At 54.7% G+C, this 24,774-nt stretch overlaps 6 protein-coding genes across 6 annotated transcripts; 4 read left to right on the forward strand and 2 right to left on the reverse strand.

The window, feature by feature from the left end:
• Nucleotides 1–3,517: 3,517 nt before the first annotated feature.
• On the forward strand, nucleotides 3,518–4,904 carry PG994_003143 (uncharacterized protein; the record flags this gene model as incomplete). Its single annotated transcript, XM_066854552.1, has 4 exons — nucleotides 3,518–3,933; nucleotides 3,978–4,298; nucleotides 4,353–4,677; nucleotides 4,725–4,904. The coding sequence occupies 4 exons, from the start codon at nucleotides 3,518–3,520 to the stop codon at nucleotides 4,902–4,904; spliced, it is 1,242 nt and encodes a 413-aa protein (XP_066720407.1).
• A 3,455-nt stretch (nucleotides 4,905–8,359) lies between these two features.
• On the reverse strand, nucleotides 8,360–16,822 carry PG994_003144 (uncharacterized protein; the record flags this gene model as incomplete). The annotated part of the gene is made up of 8 exons (XM_066854553.1): nucleotides 8,360–8,590; nucleotides 9,738–10,355; nucleotides 10,421–13,033; nucleotides 13,557–13,775; nucleotides 13,826–14,120; nucleotides 14,165–14,240; nucleotides 15,865–16,735; nucleotides 16,790–16,822. The coding sequence occupies 8 exons, from the start codon at nucleotides 16,820–16,822 to the stop codon at nucleotides 8,360–8,362; spliced, it is 4,956 nt and encodes a 1,651-aa protein (XP_066720408.1).
• A 682-nt stretch (nucleotides 16,823–17,504) lies between these two features.
• Nucleotides 17,505–17,912, reverse strand: PG994_003145 (uncharacterized protein; the record flags this gene model as incomplete). The annotated part of the gene is made up of 1 exon (XM_066854554.1): nucleotides 17,505–17,912. The coding sequence occupies one exon, from the start codon at nucleotides 17,910–17,912 to the stop codon at nucleotides 17,505–17,507; it is 408 nt and encodes a 135-aa protein (XP_066720409.1).
• Nucleotides 17,913–20,448: 2,536 nt separating this feature from the next.
• PG994_003146 (acetyltransferase) lies at nucleotides 20,449–21,239 on the forward strand (the record flags this gene model as incomplete). Its single annotated transcript, XM_066854555.1, has 3 exons — nucleotides 20,449–20,609; nucleotides 20,670–21,029; nucleotides 21,083–21,239. 3 exons carry the CDS (start codon nucleotides 20,449–20,451, stop codon nucleotides 21,237–21,239), a joined length of 678 nt encoding a protein of 225 aa, XP_066720410.1.
• A 1,196-nt stretch (nucleotides 21,240–22,435) lies between these two features.
• On the forward strand, nucleotides 22,436–23,512 carry PG994_003147 (uncharacterized protein; the record flags this gene model as incomplete). The annotated part of the gene is made up of 1 exon (XM_066854556.1): nucleotides 22,436–23,512. One exon carries the CDS (start codon nucleotides 22,436–22,438, stop codon nucleotides 23,510–23,512), a length of 1,077 nt encoding a protein of 358 aa, XP_066720411.1.
• Nucleotides 23,513–23,520: 8 nt separating this feature from the next.
• On the forward strand, nucleotides 23,521–23,844 carry PG994_003148 (uncharacterized protein; the record flags this gene model as incomplete). Its single annotated transcript, XM_066854557.1, has 1 exon — nucleotides 23,521–23,844. One exon carries the CDS (start codon nucleotides 23,521–23,523, stop codon nucleotides 23,842–23,844), a length of 324 nt encoding a protein of 107 aa, XP_066720412.1.
• Between the last annotated feature and the right edge of the window lie 930 nt (nucleotides 23,845–24,774).

Genomic DNA, 24,774 nt, shown 5'->3' on the forward strand with positions numbered 1-24,774 from the left:
TCTCCAAAGGACCAACCTACTGCCTTGGCTTCGGATGAAGGGCGCTCCGTCTTGATCTCGACCAATCAGTCATCAGATGTCGGTGGGCTGTATGTGGTACCGCAGCTGGCCTGCGGTCAATTCTGTTCTATTAATTTCTCCGCGTGTATTCACCGGGAGGGATTGACCGAAACTGAGAGTGGCACATGACGTCTCTAGTATGTGCTTTGCCAGCTCATTGGTCGCCATGCTGCACTCCCAGTCACCGAAGTCAACGTCCAGATGCGCCAGGTGTGGCATATATTACACGAAGTCTTAGAAGGCCACAAGTTCAGGGTCGCAACGGAAGATGGTCAGTAAGAGTTGGGGGAAGACTCCTAAGAATGTGATGCGCCGATTGTTCTGTGTATAAATATCTATTGTTCGAGCCAAATCCCCGTTCCCCAAAATATTTCATGAACATCAAACTTTGAATCTGAGATCCCTTCTATACTTTACTTGGAAAGCTACATTCACACCATATTCTTTCACGGGCGACCATGTCACATCTTCCAACCCCCAGTGTGCCGCTCCCTAAGCCCAGTAAAACTCCCCGCGAAGAAAAGCTGAGCGGCGATGGGGCGCACATGGCTAGCAGTCGCAGGGCGAATCTCGTGCCAACCTCTACCATAGGATTTCCAATGAAGCCGAAACCATCATCAAGCAGCGGAAAAGGAGCTCACTCCCAAGACCCAATCTCGCTTATTAAGGATGACGAATCTCAAAATCCTACGCCGATTCCGTCCAAGAGAAGCGGCAACAATCATCAGGCAAAAGCGTCTGTCAGCTCCAGTCAAAACGCAACTCTAAGTCTTCCGCGTGCCCTTTTCGCCTCTGGCCCGCCTGTCGCCAGGCCCAAAGGTCCGGAGAGCGTTTCTTTCATTGGTACGCCCCCAGTCAGATTAGGTCACCCGGCCGTCTCCGAAGTACGGCCACCAGGGGCAGAATCGAGATCACTTTCTGCTGTCAAGCCCCCTACCGCCGTGAATCCGTTATTCCACGGGATTCCGAGGGAAGAATTTAGAAATTTATCTTGGATGAAAGCGGCTGCTGAGCGCCAAAAGGCGCGGGAAGCGTCGGTGCAGAGCGTCCCTCATCTATCTCAAAACAAGGACAGCCAGACCCTGAAGGGTCTTACCATTGCCACAAGTGACGATCAGTCGATAAACAGAGGGACACCGAGTTCTTCTAAAATCACTGATGGGAGCACGATTGGCCTTGCCTCGAAGACACAACCAGATTCTGCCAACAACACCGACTCGCGAGGCTCTGTGATTGCCGGCACGAAACGCAAAGGCCGGGAGGAGCTATCTGCATCGAACGACGGCAACCTCCTTGGTCCTCATGACAGCACAAGTGATGACCACGCGAGTTCTCGAGACCAGACAGTGTCGGCAGAAGCACTGCCCGCTCGCAAGCGTCAGAGGAGGACCGACCAGTCTCAACGACTAAGCTCACCAATGAGTCAGCCCCCTCACCGCGACAATCCCATTGGACGACCAGCCGAGGCGTTGCCGGCATCCCATCCGGCATCTTCGAATATCATCTCTCCCTTCAGCGCTGCATCGTATGAGGAGATACCGCTCTCCAACGGTATCCTGAAATGCGTAATAGTGAACGGACAGCAAACATTTCAGCTCCAGTTCACTACGGACAAGCCCCAGGGCGCAGCATATTGTCCCCAACATGTTTCCAATCCTGAGGCTCCGGTTAGGCAGCATCGCCAGACCAGGAGGTCGCAAAAGCTACAACATTCGCTTGGCAAGATCAATGAAGGTATGCATCAGTCCCATGAAATATCTCCTCCGGAATACCGACTGACTTCGAGAAGCTGAATTCGATGTTATTGGTGAGGTTGATCATCTGATCGCACGCTGGGGCTCGGGCCGTCGCGCCGAGTTCCTCCTCATGTGGACAGATGGCACACGCAGTTGGGTCCTCCGTGCGGATATCGATGAAGAAATGGTCTGTGAATTCGAGGCAGGCTATGATGGCATATATGAAGGCGTAGATATTTTGGGGGTACGTGGGAAGGGGGCGAAGAAGCAGTACAAGCTGCATTGGAAGGATCGTCCTGTCAAGGAGGATGGATGGGTACCCGAGAAATTGATCAGCAAGCGATTGCTACGTGAACATGAGGAGCAGTCTGGCAAGGCGAAGGATTTATCATCTGGATCTTGATTGCTTGGAACATTATCTGATTTCTTTTATACACTCGGCGCTACACAAAATGTCTCCTTTTTTCTCATCGCTGCACCGTTGGCACCTTGTATCGCAGTGAAAGTACAAGCTATTTATCCTTATAACCCAGCTTTGAATTTCTCCATTCATAACTACAGTGGGTGGCAAAGACTTTTGCTTGTCCTTTCTATGCAAAGGTTGCTATTCTTGCAGCACAGCTCAGTAGCGGTGGTGTCTCGGCATTGTCTGATGTCTGTTGTTGAGAGTCGGGCTTTGCAAGTGAGAGGCTCTGCTACCATTCCAAGTCTATTACCGCCGCGACACAGGAACCTTGATCTAGAAACTGTGATACAGGAACCGCGATCCAAGAACTGCGATCCAGGAACTGCGATCCAGGAACTGCGATTTATGAATTGAGATTCAGGAATCGTGATCCAAGAACAGTGATCAAGGAACCAGAAACCGTTTCAATCCTCCTCAGCTACCTCAATCCACTGTGCATTGCGAGGAGTGCGCGCGCAACCTAAAAACAGTACAGTGGAATTCGAAACGGTTTCGCTTTTCAGGGCAAGGTCTCCTTTAAAAACTGGCCTAGCCTTATCTTGGCGCTGAAAGGTGCTTCGAGCAAACGTGGGGTACTTCTGGATGTGCCTGGAACGGTTGGTTCAAGCCTCAGCGACCAACTGTGGCACTGAACTGTACGGTCGATACTGGAAAGCAATTATGCACGAACCGACGTAATGGGTGTCGCGGGGGGGGAGGGCTGATAAGATTCTGATTCAAGTGTTCAATAGTCTCCCGATCAAAGTGGGTACAAAGTCTAGCTCGGTGACGTCCCGAAGAGCAAAGACCAGAACAAGCCCTCTCGAACAAAGTTAAAACTGACGAGCCTGTGGTGTATTTGAACAATATGTTATTCTGGCCTAGGTATGTGAATTCAGGAATAGGTCAGCGAGATGGGTGTCAATCCTAACTAGAGGAACCTAGCGGCCTGGGTATGGGATGCAACAGACAGTAGTTTGGTTGAGTGAAGCTGAGTTGAGCCCAAGCTAGCCTACGGATCGCCAGCATCGACCTACAGAAAGGGTTACCTACCATTTCCTGAAACCACTTTTGCAATAAGCGATCGCTCGTATATAAAGCCTTAATCAAGTCACTTTACGCATTTCTCGACATAAATTCAGTATGTATTTTTTTTTAGCAGTATTCGGCATTAAACTCCTGGCAATGTCCAAGGTTACTCGCGCTTCGCAATACTGAAATTAGCCATGTTCACTGTCTCTGCCGCTCGGCGTATCGTACTACGGCGAATCAGAGCATGAGGACAGCCCGAGACGAGAGGGTGGCGTCGCGATGCGACCAGTTGCTGTGCTCAGCTGTCGCTGTTGCCGCCATCGTCGCTGCCCTCCACGTCTACAGCCCTGTTTCCCAACCCTCTAGACACAAGCCCGATCACTTCGACCTGCTTGAAGACGAGAGCAGACATTTCATTTGGGAATTTCCCTATCGCAGAACTATTCGCAAGTTGATCGTCGCTCGACTGTCGCTATCCACAAACTTCGAGAAGAGGTGCTCTGACCCCACTATGCCACCCCGCGGTATGTTACTCATTCGTCACGTCGCAAGCGCTAACCTGCTGACAGCTGTCACGGTCGCAGCACCGCCGACGGAGCGACGGCTGGGCCTCCACAGGCTCGTCCCTGCAGAGGGTACCACCGACACAACCACGCTCGAGTTCGTCCTTTCCACCCTGCAGAGAATAAGACTGATTGTATCAGCATCATTGCGATCCACGGCCTCGATACCGAATCGCCCCGCACATGGATCTACGAGAAGAACGGGACGCAGGTGCACTGGCTGCGCGACAGCAACATGCTTCCGGCCGCGATCCCGGAGGCTCGCATCTACACATACGACTGGAACGCCAAAGTGTTCGACCATGCGCCTGTCCAGACCTTGCTGGGCCATGCCGACAACCTCCTTGGCCAAGTAGCAGCCGAACGCGGCGAGGGGCAACGAAGCCCGTCCCCTGATCTTCGTAGCATCTTGCTTTGGCGGCCTTGTCCTCGCAGAGGTGAGGCGACTTATGTCGATGACGAGTACCGTATCAGCTGACGTCGGTAGGCCATTTGCCGGGCGGCCGTGAAAGGCAGTCCCTACCATGGGGTACTTCTCGCCACGGTTGGCGCCATCTTTCTTGCCACGCCGTTCGCGGGAACGGACGCAGCGCAGCCAGCATCATGGCTGGTGACGATCAAAGGGATTATGGGTGAAGATGCATGCGATAACTTGATCGACGACCTCGAGAAGAACAGTTACTACGTGTATCAGCGGCTGAAGAAGTTCGCTGAAATAGTTCATGCAGACTCGGTCAAGTTACCAGTCTGTTGCTTCTTCGAAACAAAGAAGACGGAGATATACCGCAGAATACTCCCCAGGAATCTCGCATTCCCGATTGGAGGATGTGAAGGCTTTATTGTAAGCTACGTTTTGACCCTCAACCTTATCCCCACTAATATCGATAGCTTGTCGCTGAACCGTCTGCTTGCATTCATGGCTATCCTGGAGAGGGTCTTGCTGCGAAACATGTTACGATGAACAAATTCGAGGGACCCGATGATGCTGGATTCAAACGGGTCAGTTATAAGCTTCAGGGCTTTGTGTCTGGAGCTCAAAAGGTTCTCGAACGCCGAAGGCATGGTTAGTCTGCTATATTCTCCACGTATGAATGGTATCTAACACGGAATAGAGTCCGTCAAATCGCACTTCCTTGGCCGACTTAATAGGAATGAGGACTTTGTGGGACGGGAGGCGGTTTTGGAGCAGCTTCGCAAAAGGATCCCGCCAAGTGCGGACCCAAACGCGTGCCAGCGGACCGTCATCGAAGGCCTCGGCGGCATCGGCAAGACGCAGGTCGCCATCGAGGCGGTCTACCGCGTGAGCGAGGCGCATCCCGATTGCTCGGTCTTCTGGGTGCCGGCGGTGGACATAACCATGTTCGAGAACGCCTACCGAGAGATTGGGCAAGCGCTCGAGGTGAAGGGGATTGAGGATGACAAAGCCGACGTCAAGGCCCTCGTGACGGCGGCTCTGGGTCGGGAAGAGGCGGGGCCATGGCTCCTCATTATCGACAACGCGGATGATACGGCTCTATTCACAGACGGCCAGCTACTGTCCTACCTACCGTTCAGCCGACAGGGGTCGATCCTGTTTACGACCCGGAATCACCAGGCCGCGGTCCGACTCGATACCCGTGATGTAATTAGGCTTGAAGAGTTGGATGAAGCAGAAGCTCGTGAGCTTTTGCACCAACGCCTCCAGGAACGCCAGATAGGCGATCTCGAACACACGACGAAGCTACTGGACTACCTTACTTACCTGCCTTTGGCCATCAGGCAGGCCTCAGCTTATCTGGCGTCGAATACGCATGTGACGGTTCTAAAGTACCTAAGCTACTGCAAGTCCAGCGACCAAAGCATGATTAAAATGCTTAGTAAGGCCTTCGATGACCGTGACCGAGACCGAGACCGAGACGGAGCCATCCATAACCCGGTCGCCACAACATGGCTTGTGTCGTTTCAGCACATCTCGCGTGATGCGCCACTAGCGGCCGGCTACCTCAAGTCCATCGCCTACTTCGCAGAAAAGGACATCCCTGTCTCCTTCCTACCGGCCGGAGAGGATGAGATGGAGACAGACGAGGCGATCAGCACCTTGCAGGCATACGCATTTATTATAGATCGTGGTACACCCGATCGGTTCGATGTCCACCGGCTTGTGCGTCTTGCCACGCGGAACTGGGTTCAAGCCCAGGGAGAGCAGAGTCAGCAAGTTACACGTGTCGTACGGCAGCTCTCTAAGAAGTTTCCATGGCCGAAGCACGAAAACCGAGACATGTGGGTATGGTACTTGCCCCATGCGCAAATGGTATTAGGGCTGAGGAATGAATGTAGCGAACGCAAGATACTAGGGCCGCTACAGCATAACGTGGCAGAATGCTACAGCTTGCAGGGGAAGCACGCGGAGGCGGAGGAGATGCATCGGCAGACACTGGGGCTGAGGGAGACGGTGCTGGGCCGCGAGCATCCCTCCACACTCGCCAGCATGAACAACCTGGCCGAATCACTTCGGCAGCAGGGGAAGCACGCGGAGGCGGAGGAGATGCATCGGCAGACACTGGCGCTGATGGAGATGGTGCTGGGCCGCGAGCATCCCTCCACACTCGACAGCATGAACAACCTGGCCAACGTGCTCAAGAATCAAGGGAAGTACGCGGAGTCGGAGGAGATGCATCGGCAGACACTGGGGCTGAAGGAGACGGTGCTGGGCCGCGAGCATCCCGACACACTCGCCAGCATGAACAACCTGGCCAACGTGCTCAAGAATCAAGGGAAGTACGCGGAGTCGGAGGAGATGCATCGGCAGACACTGGGGCTGAGGGAGACGGTGCTGGGCCGCGAGCATCCCGACACACTCGGCAGCATGAACAACCTGGCCAACGTGCTCGACAGCCAGGGGAAGTACGCGGAGGCGGAGGAGATGCATCGGCAGACACTGGGGCTGAAGGAGACGGTGCTGGGCCGCGAGCATCCCTCCACACTGAACAGCATGAACAACCTGGCCTCCGTGCTCGACAGCCAGGGGAAGTACTCGGAGGCAGAGGAGATGCATCGGCAGACACTGGCGCTGAGGGAGACGGTGCTGGGCCGCGAGCATCCCGACACACTCGCCAGCATGAACAACCTGGCAGAATCACTTCGGCAGCAGGGGAAGTACGCGGAGGCGGAGGAGATGCATCGGCAGACACTGGCGCTGAGGGAGACGGTGCTGGGCCGCGAGCATCCCGACACACTCGGCAGCATGAACAACCTGGCCGAATCACTTCGGCAGCAGGGGAAGTACGCGGAGGCGGAGGAGATGCATCGGCAGACACTGGCGCTGAGGGAGACGGTGCTGGGCCGCGAGCATCCCAACACACTCGACAGCATGAACAACCTGGCCAACGTGCTCAAGAATCAAGGGAAGTACGCGGAGTCGGAGGAGATGCATCGGCAGACACTGGCGCTGAGGGAGACGGTGCTGGGCCGCGAGCATCCCTCCACACTGAACAGCATGAACAACCTGGCCTCCGTGCTCGACAGCCAGGGGAAGTACTCGGAGGCAGAGGAGATGCATCGGCAGACACTGGCGCTGAGGGAGACGGTGCTGGGCCGCGAGCATCCCTCCACACTGAACAGCATGAACAACCTGGCCTCCGTGCTCGACAGCCAGGGGAAGTACTCGGAGACAGAGGAGATGCATCGGCAGACACTGGCGCTGAGGGAGACGGTGCTGGGCCGCGAGCATCCTGAGACACTGAAGAGTGTGAACAACCTGGCAGCAGTACTCAGGAACATGGAAATGCGTAGCTAGGTAGATAAACCCAATTAGCAAGCACACTTATTGACGGATTCTAAATATATGTTAGTTATTGAAACTGATATAGTGCACAACTCCCAGTCGTGCACAGGAGCTGGCAATGATCGCGAAAGCGAAATGAACACTACATTGAGCAACATAACACATTGAGCAACATAACACATTGAGCAACATAACACATTGAGCAACATAACACATTGAGCAACATAACACATTGAGCAACATAACAAATTCTCATTTGAACCATGTCACTTCTCACGGCGAGCATCAATACTAGTCGGGACAAGGCCTCAACTATGGCAGGTGCTTCTGTTGGCGAGGACAGCAAAGATAAGGAGGGAAAGAAAGAGGTAGTCTACAGTATTGCATTCAGTCTTCCCTTAGGCTTTTCCTAGGGGCTGTCGTGCCAGTCAGCCGGTGGCGGCTGGCGGTCAGATGTGAGGCCCCTAAGCAACGTGTATGGCCGTCACATTACTGTGCATGACGAGGGTCATCTACTCAAAATAGGACCGAGCATCGCGGGTCTCCGCTGACATCAGTACTATCGAACAATTCGTAAGGCTGTGTAGTGAGCACGAGAGCGACTGTTCCGGCTGGATCCCCTCGCAGACCTGATTGTGAAGGCCTAGCCTGGATAGCGCGAATAACTCGGATACATGAATTACTTTAATGCGAAAGCCTTAAATCACTCTACATTTAACGACACTTCATGATGAATAAGTGGCTCAGGTCTGTCTTACAATCAGATTTCTATGGCTAGTTTGTGTTGCGACAACGCGTGCCAGAGGCCATATGCCAGAGGCGTGCCGCACTTGGATTCCAGTCGCTCAGGCGGTCTTGGGCGAGAACTAGGGCGACCGGAGCCAGTGAAAGGCGGGGTGGTCGAGGCGAAGGAAAGCATCCACCCGACAAAGCCGGCACCCCTGTAGAGCACGCTAGGCGACGCGTCCGTCGCGACGTTCAGCTCGCCCAGCTTTCCATCGTTAAGCCGTGGCGCGTCCGTTCGATCAACAGACAGCTGATTTCGAGCTGTTGTATCGGTTCCCACTGTGCAGAAAGTACCTTTGTTTGCCCTCCAGCATGCCCTTCGCTTTTCGCGTGGCGCTAGAAAGGCTTCCCGGGTGGGGTACCTTTTCGTTGACCTCCCTCGGAAGCTGGTGAGCGCTTCTGCCGTCGCCGCTCGTCGTGATCCCAGCTCCGCCCGCTCCTCGGCCCTACAGCGGCTGCCGTAGCTATTGGCCAGCCTTCACTTGTGCAGGCCCTCGGTCCTACCGCTTTCATGCTCGGATCCCCGCCTTCCATTAGCCTAGCCCGAATCCTCCGCAGTACGATTACCGACGCAGCAACGATGCTCCTCGCTGTCGCTGTCGCAGTCGCCTTGTCACGGCCGTCGCACGACGCCGAAAGTAGAGTGGCCTGTGTGCGATGAGCAGCGCCCCTGACTGAGCCTGTGCCATTCGACGGCACACGACCAGTGGATAATACTCGACTACGAATCGCTTCGCAGCTGGTGCGACAGTATAATATGCGCTGAGGACACTCCACCGCGGCAAGAGACAAGGACCTGACGGCTGTCCGCCACGCTTCATGGCAGGTAGGGGGTACGGGCGACTCCAGTCAGACAACGGTACGTGCGCCGAATCGTCGCCCATAGCACGGCCGATCCGACCGAGCGTTCGGATACAGTAAGCACCCCATGGCCTTCTTGTCCGGCATATGCGATTCGGAACGTATGCAGGCACGCGTGCTTCAGCCTACGCCATCACGCGGCTGCAGGACGCGTGTCATTGGCAGATGGAGAGGCGGCGAAGAGCAAGCATAGCACGCAACACGAATAATCGTTAACCGGCTAGGCGGGCAACTATGGGACTTACAATCACCATTCACTGGCTAGCCCTCCTAAGGTGTTAGCATGGCTTTAATGGAAAATCTAGCTTGTTAATGCAATGTTGATTGCGCTATGACGAGATTGCCTGATACTAGACAGATCCTAGATACTGCTCAATCTAGAGAAGAAGACACAATACAATTCTCAGCAAGCCTGCCGCGTTTGAAATCCCTTAACCGGTCTGTCAAATGCCTTCGTCTACCCCGCTATGCCGTCCCATGTCCCTGCGTACTGCTGCCAGGTTGTTCACACTCTGTAGTGTCTCAGGATGCTCGCGGCCTAGCACCGCCTCCCTCAGCCCCAGTGTCTGCCGATGCATCTCCTCCGCCTCCGTATACTTCCCCTGCTGCCGAAGTGATATAGCCAGGTTGTTCATGCTGTTGAGTGTGGAGGGATGCTCGCGGCCCAGCACCGTCTCCTTCAGCCCCAGTGTCTGCCGATGCATCTGCTCCGCCTCCGCGTGCTTCCCCTGCTGCTGAAGTGATATAGCCAGGTTGTTCATGCTGGCGAGTGTCTCAGGATGCTCGCGGCCCAGCACCGTCTCCTTCAGCCCCAGTGTCTGCCGATGCATCTCCTCCGCCTCCGTATACTTCCCCTGCTGCCGAAGTGATTCGGCCAGGTTGTTCATGCTGCCGAGTGTGTCGGGATGCTCGCGGCCCAGCACCGTCTCCGTCAGCCCCAGTGTCTGCCGATGCATCTCCTCCGCCTCCGTATACTTCCCCTGCTGCCGAAGTGATTCGGCCAGGTTGTTCATGCTGGCGAGTGTCTCAGGATGCTCGCGGCCCAGCACCGTCTCCTTCAGCCCCAGTGTCTGCCGATGCATCTCCTCCGCCTCCGTATACTTCCCCTGCTGCCGAAGTGATTCGGCCAGGTTGTTCATGCTGGCGAGTGTGTCGGGATGCCGCGGCCCAGCACCGTCTCCTTCAGCCCCAGTGTCTGCCGATGCATCTGCTCCGCCTCCGTATACTTCCCCTGCTGCCGAAGTGATTCGGCCAGGTTGTTCATGCTCATGAGTGTGGAGGGATGCTCGCGGCCCAGCACCGTCTCCCTCAGCCCCAGTGTCTGCCGATGCATCTGCTCCGCCTCCGCGTGCTTCCCCTGCTGCTGAAGTGATATAGCCAGGTTGTTCATGCTCATGAGTGTGTCGGGATGCTCGCGGCCCAGCACCGTCTCCTTCAGCCCCAGTGTCTGCCGATGCATCTGCTCCGCCTCCGTATACTTCCCCTGCTGCCGAAGTGATTCGGCCAGGTTGTTCATGCTGCCGAGTGTGGAGGGATGCTCGCGGCCCAGCACCGTCTCCCTCAGCCCCAGTGTCTGCCGATGCATCTCCTCCGCCTCCGCGTACTTCCCCTGGCTAAAGAGCACGTTCCCTACATTCATCATGCTGTCGAGTGTCTCAGGATGCTCGCGGCCCAGCACCGTCTCCTTCAGCCCCAGTGTCTGTCGATGCATCTCCTCCGCCTCCGCGTACTTCCCCTGCTGTCGAAGTGATTCGGCCAGGTTGTTCATGCTGGCGAGTGTGGAGGGATGCTCGCGGCCCAGCACCGTCTCCGTCAGCCCCAGTGCCTGCCGATGCATCTCCTCCGCTTCCGCGTACTTCCCCTGGCTGTCGAGCACGAGTGCCAGATTGTTCATGCTTTCAAGGGTGCGAGGGTGCTCTTCTCCCAAAACAATTCTATAGCCTTTCAGTGCTTGGCCCTGCTTCTGTGCTGCCTCCTTATGTTTTCCTTGATTATTGAGTACAATGGCAAGGGCATTCATGCTGTCGAGTGTGTCGGGATGCTCACGGCCCAGCACCGTCTCCTTCAGCCCCAGTGTCTGCCGATGCATCTGCTCCGCCTCTTCGTACTTCCCCTGATTATAGAGCACGTTGGCCAGGTTGTTCATGCTGGCGAGTGTGGAGGGATGCTCGCGGCCCTGAATTTTCTCACATAGCTGTAGTTCTTCCCGATGCATCTGCTCCGCCTCCGCGTACTTCCCCTGACTATCGAGCACGTTGGCCAGGTTGTTCATGCTGGCGAGTGTGTCGGGATGCTCGCGCCCAGCACCGTCTCCCTCAGCCCCAGTGTCTGCCGATGCATCTTCTCCGCCTCCGCGTACTTTCCCCTGCTGCCGAAGTGATTCGGCCAGGTTGTTCATGTTGGTGAGTGTGGAGGGATGCTCGCGGCCCAGCACCGTCTGTATCAGCCCTAGTGTCTGCCGATGCATCTCCTCCGCCTCCGCGTACTTCCCCAGCCTGTCGAGCACGGTTGCCAGGTTGTTCATGCTGGCGAGTGTGTCGGGATGCTCGCGGCCCAGCACCGTCTCATTCAGCCCCAGTGTCTGTCGATGCATCTCCTCCGCCTCCGCGTACTTCCCCAGCAAGCTGTAGCATTCTGCCACGTTATGCTGTAGCGGCCCTAGTATCTTGCGTTCGCTACATTCATTCCTCAGCCCTAATACCATTTGCGCATGGGGCAAGTACCATGTCCACATGTCTCGGTTTTCGTGCTTCGGCCATGGAAACTTCTCGGAGAGCTGTCGTACTATCTCCGTAACTTGCCAGCTCTGCTTCCCTTGGATCTGAACCCAGTTTCGCGTGGCAAGACGCACAAGCCGGTGGACATCGAACCGATCGGGTGTACCACGATCTAGAATAAATGCGTACGCCTGCAAGGTGCTGATCGCCTCGTCCCTCTCCATCTCATCCTCTCCGGCCGGTAGGAAGGAGATAGGGATGTCCTTTTCTGCGAAGTAAGCGATGGATCGCAGGTAGCCTGCCGCTAATGGCGCATCACGTTGGATTTGCTGGAAGGAGATGAGCCATGTTACGGCTATCGGGTTCTGGATCGCCTGGTATCGGTCTTGGTCTTCAAAGTCTTTGCTAAGCATCTTGATCATGCTTTGGTCGCTGGACTGGCAGTAACTTAGGTACTTTACAACCGTCACAGTCGTGTTCGACGCCATGTAGGCTGAGGCTTGCCTGATTGCCAAAGGAAGGTGGGCGAGGTAGTCGAGCAGTAGTTTGGTATTGTGAGGGTCACCTATTTGACTTGGCTGGAGCCCTTGTTGTAGCAGCTGGATCGAGTCGCAGTAGTCTAGCGTATCGATTTTGATTAGCCCCTGTCGGGGCTCGAAACCGACGGCCGCCTGGTGATTCCGAGTTGTGAACAGGATCGAGCCCTTACGGCTAGCGGGGAGATACGAAGTCAGCTTCGTTGGATCCAACCTCAGTTGCGTACTGTCCGATTGGTCTGCAGTTAGCAAGAGGTGCGAGCGGTCCGCGTTGTCGATGATGAGAAGCCACTGTCCCGCCTCGTCTCGACCCAGAGCCGCCTTCACGAGGGCCTTGACGTCGGCTTTGTCGTCTTCCATGCCCTTCACCCCGAGTGCTTGGCCAATCTCTCGGTAGGCGTTCTCGAACATGGTCATGTCCACCGCCGGCACCCAGAAGACCGAGCAATCAGGATGCGCCTCGCGCACGCGGTAGGCCGCCTCGATGGCGACCTGCGTCTTTCCGATGCCGCCGAGGCCTTCGATGACGGTCCGCTGGCACGCGTTTGGGTCCGCACTTGGCGGGATCCTTTGGAGAAGCTGCCCAGGATTACTTCCCGTCCCACAAAGTCCTCATTCTTACCAAATCGGATAAGTAAGTGAGGTTTGACGGACGCTATTCCGTATTAGATATCATTGCACACGTGGAAAATATAGCAGACTAACCATTTCTTCGGCGTCGAAGAGCCTCTTGGGCCCCCGAGACCAACTGCTGGATCTGGTGACGGACGAGTTTAAATTGAGAATCATCGGGTCCTTCGAATTTGTTCATCATCACGTGTTGCTTTTCGAGACCTTGTCGGTAATGACCGTGGATACAAGCAGACGATTCAGCGACAAGCTACTGGTGTTAGTGTGGATAGGATTACGGGTTACTGTTTAGCTTACAACAAAGCCTTTAGATCCTCGAGGCCATCGTGCGAGTCTGTTCGGGAGAACTTTGCGGTAGATGTCCGTCTTCTTTGTCTCGAAGAAACAACGGACCGGTAGCATACTAGAATGAGCTATCTCAGCAAACTTCTGAACCCTCTGAATAAACTTGGCTATGATGCTGTTGGAGATCCTGGATCAGTTTGTCGGATGCATCTTCACCCATGATCCCTTTAACCGTCACCAGCCACGATGCTGGCTGCGCTGCGTCCGTTCCCGCGAACGGCGTGGCGAGGAACACGGCGCCAACCGTGGCGAGAAGCACCCCACGGTAAGGACTGCCTTCCTGGGCCGCCCGGCAAATAGCCTACCGAAGTCAGCTGATACGATACTCGTCGTCGACGTAAGGTGCCTCACCTCTGCGAGGACGAGGCCGCCAAAGCAGGATGCCACGAAGATCAGGGGACGGGCTTCGTTGCCCTCGCCGCGTTCGGCTGCCACTTGGCCAAGGAGGTTGTCGGCATGGCCCAGCAAGGTCTGGACAGGCGCATGGTCGAACACTTTGGCGTTCCAGTCGTATGTGTAGATGCGAGCCTCCGGGATGGCCGCCGGAAGCATGTCGCTGTCGCGCAGCCAGTGCACCTGCGTCCCGTTCTTCTCGTACATCCATGTGCGGGGCGACTCGGTGTCGAGGCCGTGGATGGCAATGACGCTGATACAATCAGTCCTGTTTTCATCGGGGCGGAAAGGACGAACTCGAGCGTGGTTGTGTCGGTGGTACCCTCTGCAGGGACGAGCCTGTGGAGGCCCAGCCATCGCTCCGTCGGCGGTGCTGCGACCGTGTCAGCTGTCAGCAGGTTGGCGCTTGCGACGTCACGAATGAGTAACGTACCGCGGGGTGGCATAGTGGGGTCAGAGCACCTCTTCTCGAAGTTTTTGGATAGCGACAGTCGAGCGACGATCAACTTGCGAATATTTCTGCGATAGGGAAATTCCCATATAAAATGTCTGCTCTCGTCTTCAAGCAAGTCGAAGTGACTGGGCTTGTGTCGAGAGGGTTGGGGAACAGGGCTGTAGACGTGGAGGGCAGCGACGGTGGCGGCGGCAGCGACAGCTGAACAGCAGAAAAGCAAGCACAGCAACTGGGCGCATCGCGACGCCACACCCTCGTATCGGGCTGCCCTCATGCTCTGAGACGCCGTAGTACGATACGCCGAGCGGCCGAGACAGTGAACATGGCCAGATCCAATCTACTGTTCGAGTAACCTCATGCTTACTGAACCGCGCTGCATGTTTTATTACAGCCATCTGCGGTGCATGGTCTCGAAGCTTTGGATCGGTTGGCCAGCTCACCTGAGCACCTGAGGCCGAGATTACTGTTCTATGCCGCTTAACCAATCCTGGGCGGTATGTACAATCTGGCAAGTGCATGCATGCTTGGTGGATTACAGCAGGACTATCTATTTTTTACGCATATTCCTAATTACAGGCAGTGAAACGCCCCCCAATCGGATAATTTATCAACCTGTTGGGAAAGAGCTGGGACTAGACCGGTTAGCAAGGCTTCCCACTGGGCTGTGTGGACTGAAATCGTCTCGGAAAGTCTTTTGATGAGCTGAAGCTGAAGCTGATGCGTGGGTCAGTCTGCCAGGTGGGCTCTGACGACTGGAAGGTTCAGGCAGTTTAGTGGCGACCAGACGAGAACAGATCACCAGCAGTGCACTCAATGGGGCTGCTGGATGGATGTTTGCCCCAAGGTAGTTGGTTCATGGTGTGTGTCCATGAATGCGACTCGTTCATAGCCCCCAACAGCCCCATCTTGGCTGACTTCTAGTGAGCAGATTTAGCACAGCGAACCGAGCCTTACCGCCTTGTCGAGCATGCAAGCCCTGCAGTAGTCTTATATTTGAGTCTTCCAATAGTGTGCTCCCGCTGATAAAAAAGAAGGCTTGGTCGTACCCTGTCTTTGCAAACCCATGTAGTCATCGTTGGCGGCCCTGCTATACCGCTGTGAAAGCCTAGCCAGTCCTTGCAAATATACAGTAGCCGTAGGTTAGCCGCTTGGCTTCATGATACGCCACAGCAAGTCCAAACTCCTTGCTCTACTTCTCCAGGGTGCATAGGTTGAACGTGTCCTTATCCAATCTTACAATTACGGGTGCTGCGAAGACTAATAACACATAGGCATGCCTACCGTGCGGGATGGGGTTATTGCGGGCTGATTAACACCTTTGTATAATGATGTGGTAGCGCACAAGGCTGGCACTGGCGACCTTTACCGGTAGCATCTAGCGGTACATATTGAAGACTAGCCTAGCTAGAAGTGAGAACTACGGATACATGTCTGCACTAAACGTTATTTACACCTGTTATGTGGGAAAGCCTACGATTTCGGAATCTCATTGCCAGTGCCCAGTTTGACAAAAATGTAATGAGAAATACGACCAAAATAAGACCTATCGCGATCAGAGGGCCCAGAATCGAGAAGATGGTGAAGCCATACGACGCCGATTGGAAGGCTTCATTCTCAGTAAGAGCTGTAGTAGCAAGGCCAACTTGCATAGCTGTGAGTACCACCGCAATGTACACCGTGGCCGAGGCCAGCCATGTGAAGTTATCGCGAAAGAAGTTTCCGTAGCGATCCCAGGGCGGCATGTACAGACGCAGTGCGAAGCCGGAGGTTAGCAACTGCAGCTTGTTCAATCGGCTGAGGCGCAGTTCTCCGAAGTGGAAGCGCTTATCGATGTGGTCGTAGATGCACTCTGGACCAAGTTCGGCGACAAAGCGTCTCCAGTCAGCCCATGCGACTTCCTCCGGCAGAAGATGTTTCTCCTTCGCAAGCAGAAAGTCGCTTTCGTGGCAGATCAGCGCGGCATACGAGAACAGAAAGCCCAGCGCCGACTTCCAGAGCCTCGGGTGGTGGCAGGGTGTCGTGATGGATTGGGAACAGTTGTGGCCGTGGCAAACGAGATGCCGGCTCCAGAAGTGGGGTTCGAGCAGAAAGCGCGGCATAGGCTTCAGGTAAATGCGCCCTGTCGTCCAGACTAGATGGAGGTCCATCTGCTCCGCCACAACGATCTCCCGACCGAGCAGCCGTTGGTAGTGCAGCGGGCGGGGCGGTATGGGGCGACCTGCGACCCAGAGCCGCGAAGAAAGTTTCGCTAGCCGGCCTAGCCCCAGCTCTTTCTCCAGATAGGTGGAGTCCTCCGGTTTTGGGGGCGCGAGGTCGGCGTCGTCGGGTCCGATCCGGTACAAAGCGGGTAGGAGCGCTTCGAGTTCGGCCGGCGTCGATGCGTCCTCGAGAAGTCGGGTTTGGAAGGGGACGAGCTGGTTGGCGTTCAGTTAGCCAGATCCGCGCAATTGCGTAGTGAGGAATAGTACCTTGGGTCTGTGTTCCTCCACGGCTGCGTCCATTTCCTCAGTACCTTGTCCGTCTCGCGGCGGCCAACACCGTATTATACGTATATTCAGCAACTCGGAAAGATGATAACACTGGGCGATGCGAGAGCGGAGCGACCGGTCCTCATGTCGGGTCGTAGAGCGGATTATTTAGCACCATCAAAGCGCCAGCCCACTAAGCATCGGCATGACAAGGTTGGGTAGGGCCTGCCGAAATTGCGAGGCGCAGCGTACGGCAGCGTCCGCCACTGCCTACAACAAGGTTGATTGGGTCGCACCCCAGCCTGCGCCATAAACCCTCAAAAAACTGGGCGGGCAGTTTATTCCACGGCCAGCAAGCCCTGGAACCCGCCGTAACAAGGGCAAGAGCGCGATCGCGAGGTTCCGAGACAATGGTCTGCTTTAAAGCATGGCACCCTGCTTCTTATATAGCCCATGTCCCCTCCCCCGATTCTTTCCGATCACTGGCAGCGGAACACGGAAAATACATTGTATAAATTCAACGGTCCGCTCTCATTGGCATGTTGCTTCCACGCTACTCTGGCCCAAGCTGCCCCATGGCTAGAGAAGGATGTGAGAGAGGCCTTCACAGCAAAGAGCTTTATAATAAGGAACGGACATTGTTATGAGCTGCATCTTCTATTGAAATGGACGTTATTCGGAATCCAGGTACTTGCAGACCTTAATAGTAAGCTGCCTAAACGAAATGCTGGTCGTTGATTGATATACGCCTGCCTTGAGTAGTGCTGTGGGGTGTCACAGCGTCATAGCGGATGGCTTTGTTAGAGCTCAGTCGAAGGTACAGCTGCTGCGCTCGCAGCATACCGTGCCTACGGTTTGACTTGTTCAGCGCATAGCCAGCAAGGTGCGGAGGACAAGCCAGAGAGAACTTCTGATAGCGACCGGCGCAGCGCCTAGCCTCTACAGGCGGCCAATTGGAGCCTTCTGGTGATATGCCCAGTGAGCCGACGCACAGGGCTTCGTCCCGCTGAATAGTGCAGCGGGCTGGCGCATAACGCGCTAACCCCGCTGAAGAAGCTTCGACGCCCCCCAGCATCCCCATCCCGACCCTCTCGAGACCTTTACGTGAGAAGAGCTGCCGCATCTTGCCCTGTAGTGTAGTGGATCGAAAGATGTTCACGCTAATCAGTCGCCGCATTGGAGCAGCGGACGGAGGACAATGGATCGGTAATCTCGTAATTTCCAAGTGTTGAGTCCCTCTGAAAGTTGTATTGTCAGTCAGACAGCCTGATGGCAGTTTCAGCTGCAAACCTGCACGTGACCACTTGTCGGCAACGAGTCTTGCGCGACCTGGGCTATAATCTACATAACTATCAACGTGTAAGCATGCCACACCATAAGGCGGTGCTACGGTTTTGAGATAACGATTCGTTATGTGACGTTACGTTTGACTATCCTTGGTTTACTGTAGGGATCGAGCATGTCCAGTCCTATTTGTGCATGCATTGGATGCGTTTGGGAGTGAATTTCGACACCAACATGGCGGGTGCAGCGTGCTGCACAAGGTAGCCTAGGGCCCGAAACGAGAGAGCGACCAACAAAAGCTCACCTCAACGCAGCGGCTGGCCGTCAGCTCGATCTACGATCGGATCAGGAATCTCCACTAACGCGTCTACGGCGCGTTTCCTACAGTGCCTGCCATCTTCGCACAACGGACAGTACAGCAGACGTTTAGCGCGTTGGTACCTCTCGGAGTGACACGATCGACCGCTACGGATCACCATGCCGGCTGCTAGATCACTGTCCTCCAGTCGCGCCGTGATCCTACGACGCGTCAATAGGAGCGAGTAGTGGAGCAGCCAGGGAAGCATGCAGGGTTGTCTGGCTGTAGAGCGATCAACACATCGCTTATAGAGATGGGCTGCACTCGGCGGAGTCCATGCCGCCATTTTTGAGTGCCTTGGCGATCTGTCGCATAAGCCTAGCTATTGCGTACCTCGCCCCATTAGCTAGGAACCGGTCGGCGCGTGGACGAGCACGGTCATATGACAGAACACTGCCCTCCCGCTGGCAGTGGTCTTACCAGATTCACTCCCCATCCGCCCTGTTCGATGGCTGCGCCTTACCCAGTAGGCACCCACTCTCCTGTCTCCAGGCCTGAAGTGAACTCCAAGCACCACCATGCGTCTTCTGCAGCGCCAATCCGATGGCAGCTTTTGCCTGACTAGGGATTTTGTCGACACCATCCCGCCGTACACCATCCTCTCGCATACGTGGGGTAACGATGTGTGCCTCTTGTGCCCAGATTTGGACTCCTTTGACGTGGATTGTACTAGCGCCTCGAGACTGATAGCTTCCTAACCCACGTCCAGAGTCACCTTACTGAGCTGTGACCCGTATGCCAGATTTAAGAAGCTCCATGCCACAAGACTTGTGTCGGCAAGTCCTCGTCGTTCTCCTCGAGGGCGCATGGCGGCACGCATCAATTGCATTGCAGGAGATCGGATCTTGCATATCGGCCAAACCATCGTCGTGCTGCAAGGTCAAGAGTGAAGTCAACGCGCGCTGAGATAGCTTCTCCTGCCCCTCTCGTAGCGATAGGTTCTTGTACCGACCAGGCACGTTGCAGGGTTGGCGGCCATGGGGCGGGGTCGCGAACTTTCTCCCGCTAATGATAATGCGTTCTAGGGGACTTGGCCCCCTAATCCGCGCTAGTGTGCCGTAGCTGTTCTTCAGTCTCTGCATCCATATAGTAGGGCCAGCAGGTTTGCGGACAAGTACGGGAGCTAAGCTAGGAAACAGGACGCGAGAATCTTCAAGCCCTTGACGGTTGAGCGGCGGCATCCCCAGCAGATCCCACATCGCGAGGACTAGTTGATAGCGTCAGGTATCACTGTGTGTCAGTCACTTTTCAACGACTACACCTTGAGGTGCGAAGGCAAGCGTGTCGACATAGCTTAATTAGCATGAGATCCGAAACTGAACGTAGAGCATGCGGTTAGGCTACAGGAACGGGTAGGTGCATGTCAGAAGGGCAGCATTGAAGATTCGGGTACAGTGAGCGCATGCTGTTCTCTGAGCACTTATCAATACTTGGGAGTACTACCAGGTGGCCAGGGCTAGAAGTTCTTGACGGACACTGCAACTCTTTCACACTCTCACAGCACCGCTTCTAACCATCGCGTGGACATCGGGAAGGTGCAATTACGGTATGAAAAAGCGGGTTGAAGCTTGGGGTGTGGAAATATACAAGCAGTGGTATCGGTCATGCGAGTCACTGGGAGTTTAGGCATGGTAAGATTGAGTGCTGAGCTCCCGATCTCTAGGTATTGCTACGTCAAGTATTTTCCTAGTAGATCGCAGCCGGCCTCATACCCCTGAGATATGAGTAATCAATGGAAATCACCAATCTCTTGGTGTAGATCCTGTTAGTGCTGACCAGCATTTGATCTTTCCAACGGAAGTAATGAGTTCATTGTGCATTCTTTGGCAGTCATGACATGTCTGTAACTATTGGTGGTTCGCATCATTCTTCCTTGATAAGGGTGGAAATCCAAAGACGTGTAGCTTTAGCAAGAACATTTATATTTTGCTTGATATCAGGTCTAGTAGTTGCTGATGTGACTGAAAGGCAAAACATTTCAAACATAGCCACCAGCAACGACCAAAGAGATCCAGCTATGTTCAGCCAAGCGTCAAAGAGTCGTCGTGCAGAGATAGAGTTTGAGGCTGGGAACGACGCACACCGCGCGGCTAGACATCGATGTGCAAGCGCTTGCCATGACTTCAACAAGTTGGACGAGGATTCCATACCCTCGTTGAGAGTTCGAGCATGGCTCAGGTGGGGCGCAAGGCAAGTCAAACTCCGCCATTGAGTCGTGCTAATCTGTGAATGTTCTAGCATTGTTGACCCATCTGGCTTGATGCGCAACATGACGCCCGATGCGGCAGTGACCAGCGAAATAGCATTTCAGGATCCTTCCATCAAGCCTAGCGCACCGCTGGTCAAGCCGCCGATCTACATAGATTACGGCCTCCGCGTCTACATAGCCGCAACTGCATTCATCAACAGGAACTGCACAATTCTGGACACTCCCGTCGCTGATGTGCGCATTGGGGAGCATTGCAACATAGGGCCGAATGTCGGCATATATGGCGTCGGCCATCCTTTGACTGTTGAACAGAACCTCAAACGTAAAAGCTTGGGAAGCTCAGTAGCCATTGGAGACTGTGTATGGATTGGCGGCGGTTGTATCATCATGTAAGCAGAACGGAAACATTATTTAAAGTGGATTTGGTCTAATGAAGAAATAGGCCAGGGGTGACTGTCGGCAACCATGCGGTTATTGGCGCAGGCTCGGTGGTTACCCACGATGTCCCTGCTTACACCTTCGCGTATGGCAACCCAGCTGCTGTCGTTAGATCCTTGGGTAAATTCGAGGTGACAGATGAAGCCGAGGCTGTTATGTAACAAACGGCGTGAACTGGGAGGAGTGGAACCTTGAAATGCGAGTGCGTGTATTTCTACTTTAAAAGATATATGCAACACGAGGAAAGAATTGCGGCCGTCAATGCCCGTAATGTTCAGCCTCCGATGTCCACCAAGGTCAAGAGTGAATCTAGGCCTCCATCTCATATACACTAGCATATCTCAAATGCACTAGCCACAGGCTCGCGTTTGGACTCCTTCTTTGACGAGTTCGCGGAAGTGCATTGACTTATATTGCAATAATCATCTGTGTTAGTAGTGGCGGTGATCATGAGAATATAGTTCGTTCTTGATACCAATTTCATACCTAAAGTCAATTCTCTCCATCCCGGTAGTAACAGACACCACTTCAAGTACTCATCTAAGGTTACTAGCTTCGACGTTACACCAAACTGATTCGTGTGGCTTATCGCTTATCTAGATCTTATCGGTTAGACCCGACTTATGGATTGCATTCTCGCTTATTGGTCTTAGGCAGCAAGACGCTATGACCACGCCCAGCCCCCATCTAGCCAGCTCGAGAACCCCCTCAGATTCTCTTTCTCTTCCTCTTTCCAATTCTCTTTGACGCTCCACTCCTTCTTTCCGTTCCCCATTCAATCCTCCTTCCCCGGACTTGGTTTTTAGTTGATCCACATGAGACCCTTAGTCGACATCTATCATTATCATCGTCGCTAGCGCCTGCAGCCGCCCACGTTTGTGTCATTGTCGACTGAACCACCCATTCCCGCCCCGCAACGTCGCACGCCTAACCCGTCGGTTGTTCTTGAGGCTCAATGTGGCCTGTTATTTCCGACTGAGGCCGCCGTCGACCCTGACTTCTACCCTTGGCGTACGCCCCAAGGAAGGACCAGGGCCTCAGTGTTTGGAGTACGCGTTGCATTCAGTTTTCAAGGACGCCGCACGACGAAACCGCTGGCTCTGTCCAAGGCTTAGTGTGGCCTGTTATTTCCGACTGAGGCCGCCGTCGACCCTGACTTCTACCCTTGGCGTACGCCCCAAGGAAGGACCAGGGCCTCAGTGTTTGGAGTACACGCTACACTTGGTTCCCGGAGTGGGCTCGGCGGCCAGCCCGTGACGGCAACGGACTCCCGAGTCAAGGCTGCTCCGGTACAAAGCCTGGGCGGGTGGGATCTCTCTTGTCTAACCTTGAGGGGGGCAGAGTTTTTATCCATGCTATGCTCTTCCTTGCCCTTTCCGGCTCCTCTGCTAACGTTTTCCCCGCCCAGGTTTCTTTCGAAAGTTCGGCCGATTCCATGGCGGAGCCACCGTCTTTGGAGCCACCGCCTCTTCGGGAGGCCGAGGCAAGCGACAACCCGCCCAACCTGGCCGACCCTTCCGACGAAGCGATTCACAATCAAGAAACCTTCGTGGGAAAAGCTGCGGTGAAAGTCTCATGGGCTGCTTCTACGTCCACTCCGATTTCCACCTCTTCATTCATTCCCACATCCCCATCTAGGTCTTCATCTACCCACAACACCACGTCCTCGCAGGATGCTACTCTGTACCTTCGATATGAGCCAGTCAAGTCCGAAGCCTACTTAGCTCTTCGCTTTCCCAGAATTGTTCTCGAGGAGAAAAACAAAAACCGATCCCACGCCTTTTTCGTTTTCTTTGCGCCTGAGGATATAGTCAGCCTCGTGTTTTGTGACAGTGGCACCTCGTACCACCTGGACGTCCGACTGCGCCAACCGCCTGGTCTTGTTGGCCCTGACTGCCCATGGACGGGCAGGGATGGGTCTGAAGTCGACTTGGAGCGAATACGGACCCTGGGCCTCGAGGTCGCTGCATGCACTATCTCAGTGCTCAGCCAAGGATGCCAAAAAGCGCAGCTTGAGCTTTTTTGCATGGCGGTTTCAAAAGGGTTAAGATCCATCAAGCGTTACTACAACATACGAAGTCTATATGGCGGCAAGGGCGGCCGTCGGTGTGGACCTCCCCAGGCATCACGCCCACCTGCGTACTCGCAAGTGCTGGACGTAGGCGCAGATGGCAGCCAAAGGGACAAGGCGGAGGCGACGGCTCTCGACAGTCCACCGGTATACCGCGCGCCAGCCATGGCCGGCAGCAGCCGAAACGCCGAAGAGGCGACCGGCAAGCCATGTGAGTTCGCTATCCGCGTGGCGCTTTTGCTCTTGTACTCACTACTGCTGCAGTCAGTCGTCCGCCCAAGCGGTTTCGGCTTAGCGACACCACAGCTGCAGCGGGGGCAGCAGCTTCTTGTCGCAAGTGCGACGAGGTGGCGCAATCTGTAACTCAAAAGATGGGTGAGATTGTGTCGCAATTCTCGTATCTGACCGAGACTGTGCGACGTCTAACCGAGCGCATAGACGACCTAGAGTCGAGCATCGCAGCAAAGGCGCAGGCGGTGGATTGGAAGGGTGAATTCGTTGAGAAGGACGATCTGGTGGAAACCGTCGCGGCCCAAGTGGAGTCGGAAATGGACGGCGTTAGTGACTACTTGGAGGAGAAGCTCAAGGAGCACCTCGTAGAATACCTCGATAATGAGCTCGAGGAGAAGGAGGCGGAAATCCTGGAAGCCGTGGTAGACAAGATATGTTCCGCTAGAGTACGTTTACATATGTAGTACACAATACACTACACGCTCAGGTTGCTACTTCTTAAGAAGCCAGTGTTGTTGCTGGAAATCTCCCAGGCAGCTGGATCGAAGGCAGGCTGATGTTCACAATGACAGAACCGGATGAGGCTGAGAAATATGTTTCCTAGTTAGCCCGTGCGGCGCATCACTTGGCCCGCCCCACCATATGCACTGGCACCAATTCTACGCTGCCATTTCACATCGGTCTTGCAAATATTGGCTTAAAACAAGTACCAAGCGCGTCATCTTTCTAATATAACAATGGTATCAAGGATATGAGAGACTTGCTCATCGCGGAGTAGATTTTACGAAAGCCAAGTAGTCATCTCGCCACCACACTCTTTCCTCCGTCCTCCGACAACCTCGCCCTAATCCTCACCTTGAGACACGCCCGATCCAGTGTCGAACCCTGTTCACAATCGTCGCCTTTGCTGCCGATACCCACTGCTGCGCTCGGGGCGAAGGCAAGCGCTTCGCCGTCTTCAGACCAACAATCTCCCCGAACAGCTTCCCACGGTTCGAAAGCATTTGGTCAAAGATGGTCTCTTGCGACAGCCCATGCTTGGCTCTGAACCGGAAGTGCCACATGCGCTTGGAGGGCGCGCAACCACGCTGGCGAAGATCGATGAATGGTAGTGACGGAGCACAGATCCAGCAGAGCCAACAAGGTTGTCAGCTCTTAAGTCGCTACAACGATACGCGCCTCAACGTGCCTCGAGAGTGGGCGAAATGGTTTTCCGGCATATCACAATTAGCATGTGATGGTGGACTTGTCCCACATTGTGGAGAACAACGCTACTGCTTCTGGAGCTCAAAGTCCATATTAATTAACTACGCGATTTCAAGTTCTTCGAGTGTATTCAAACTCAACTAGCAAGGCCAATAGTCACCGCAGGTGCAGGCTGCTAACCGAAGCAA

Source organism: Apiospora phragmitis, assembly GCF_038363925.1.
Source record: "Apiospora phragmitis strain CBS 135458 chromosome Unknown utg000003l:1.0-2676785.0:1.0-2680665.0, whole genome shotgun sequence".
NCBI classification, from domain to species: domain Eukaryota; kingdom Fungi; phylum Ascomycota; class Sordariomycetes; order Amphisphaeriales; family Apiosporaceae; genus Apiospora; species Apiospora phragmitis.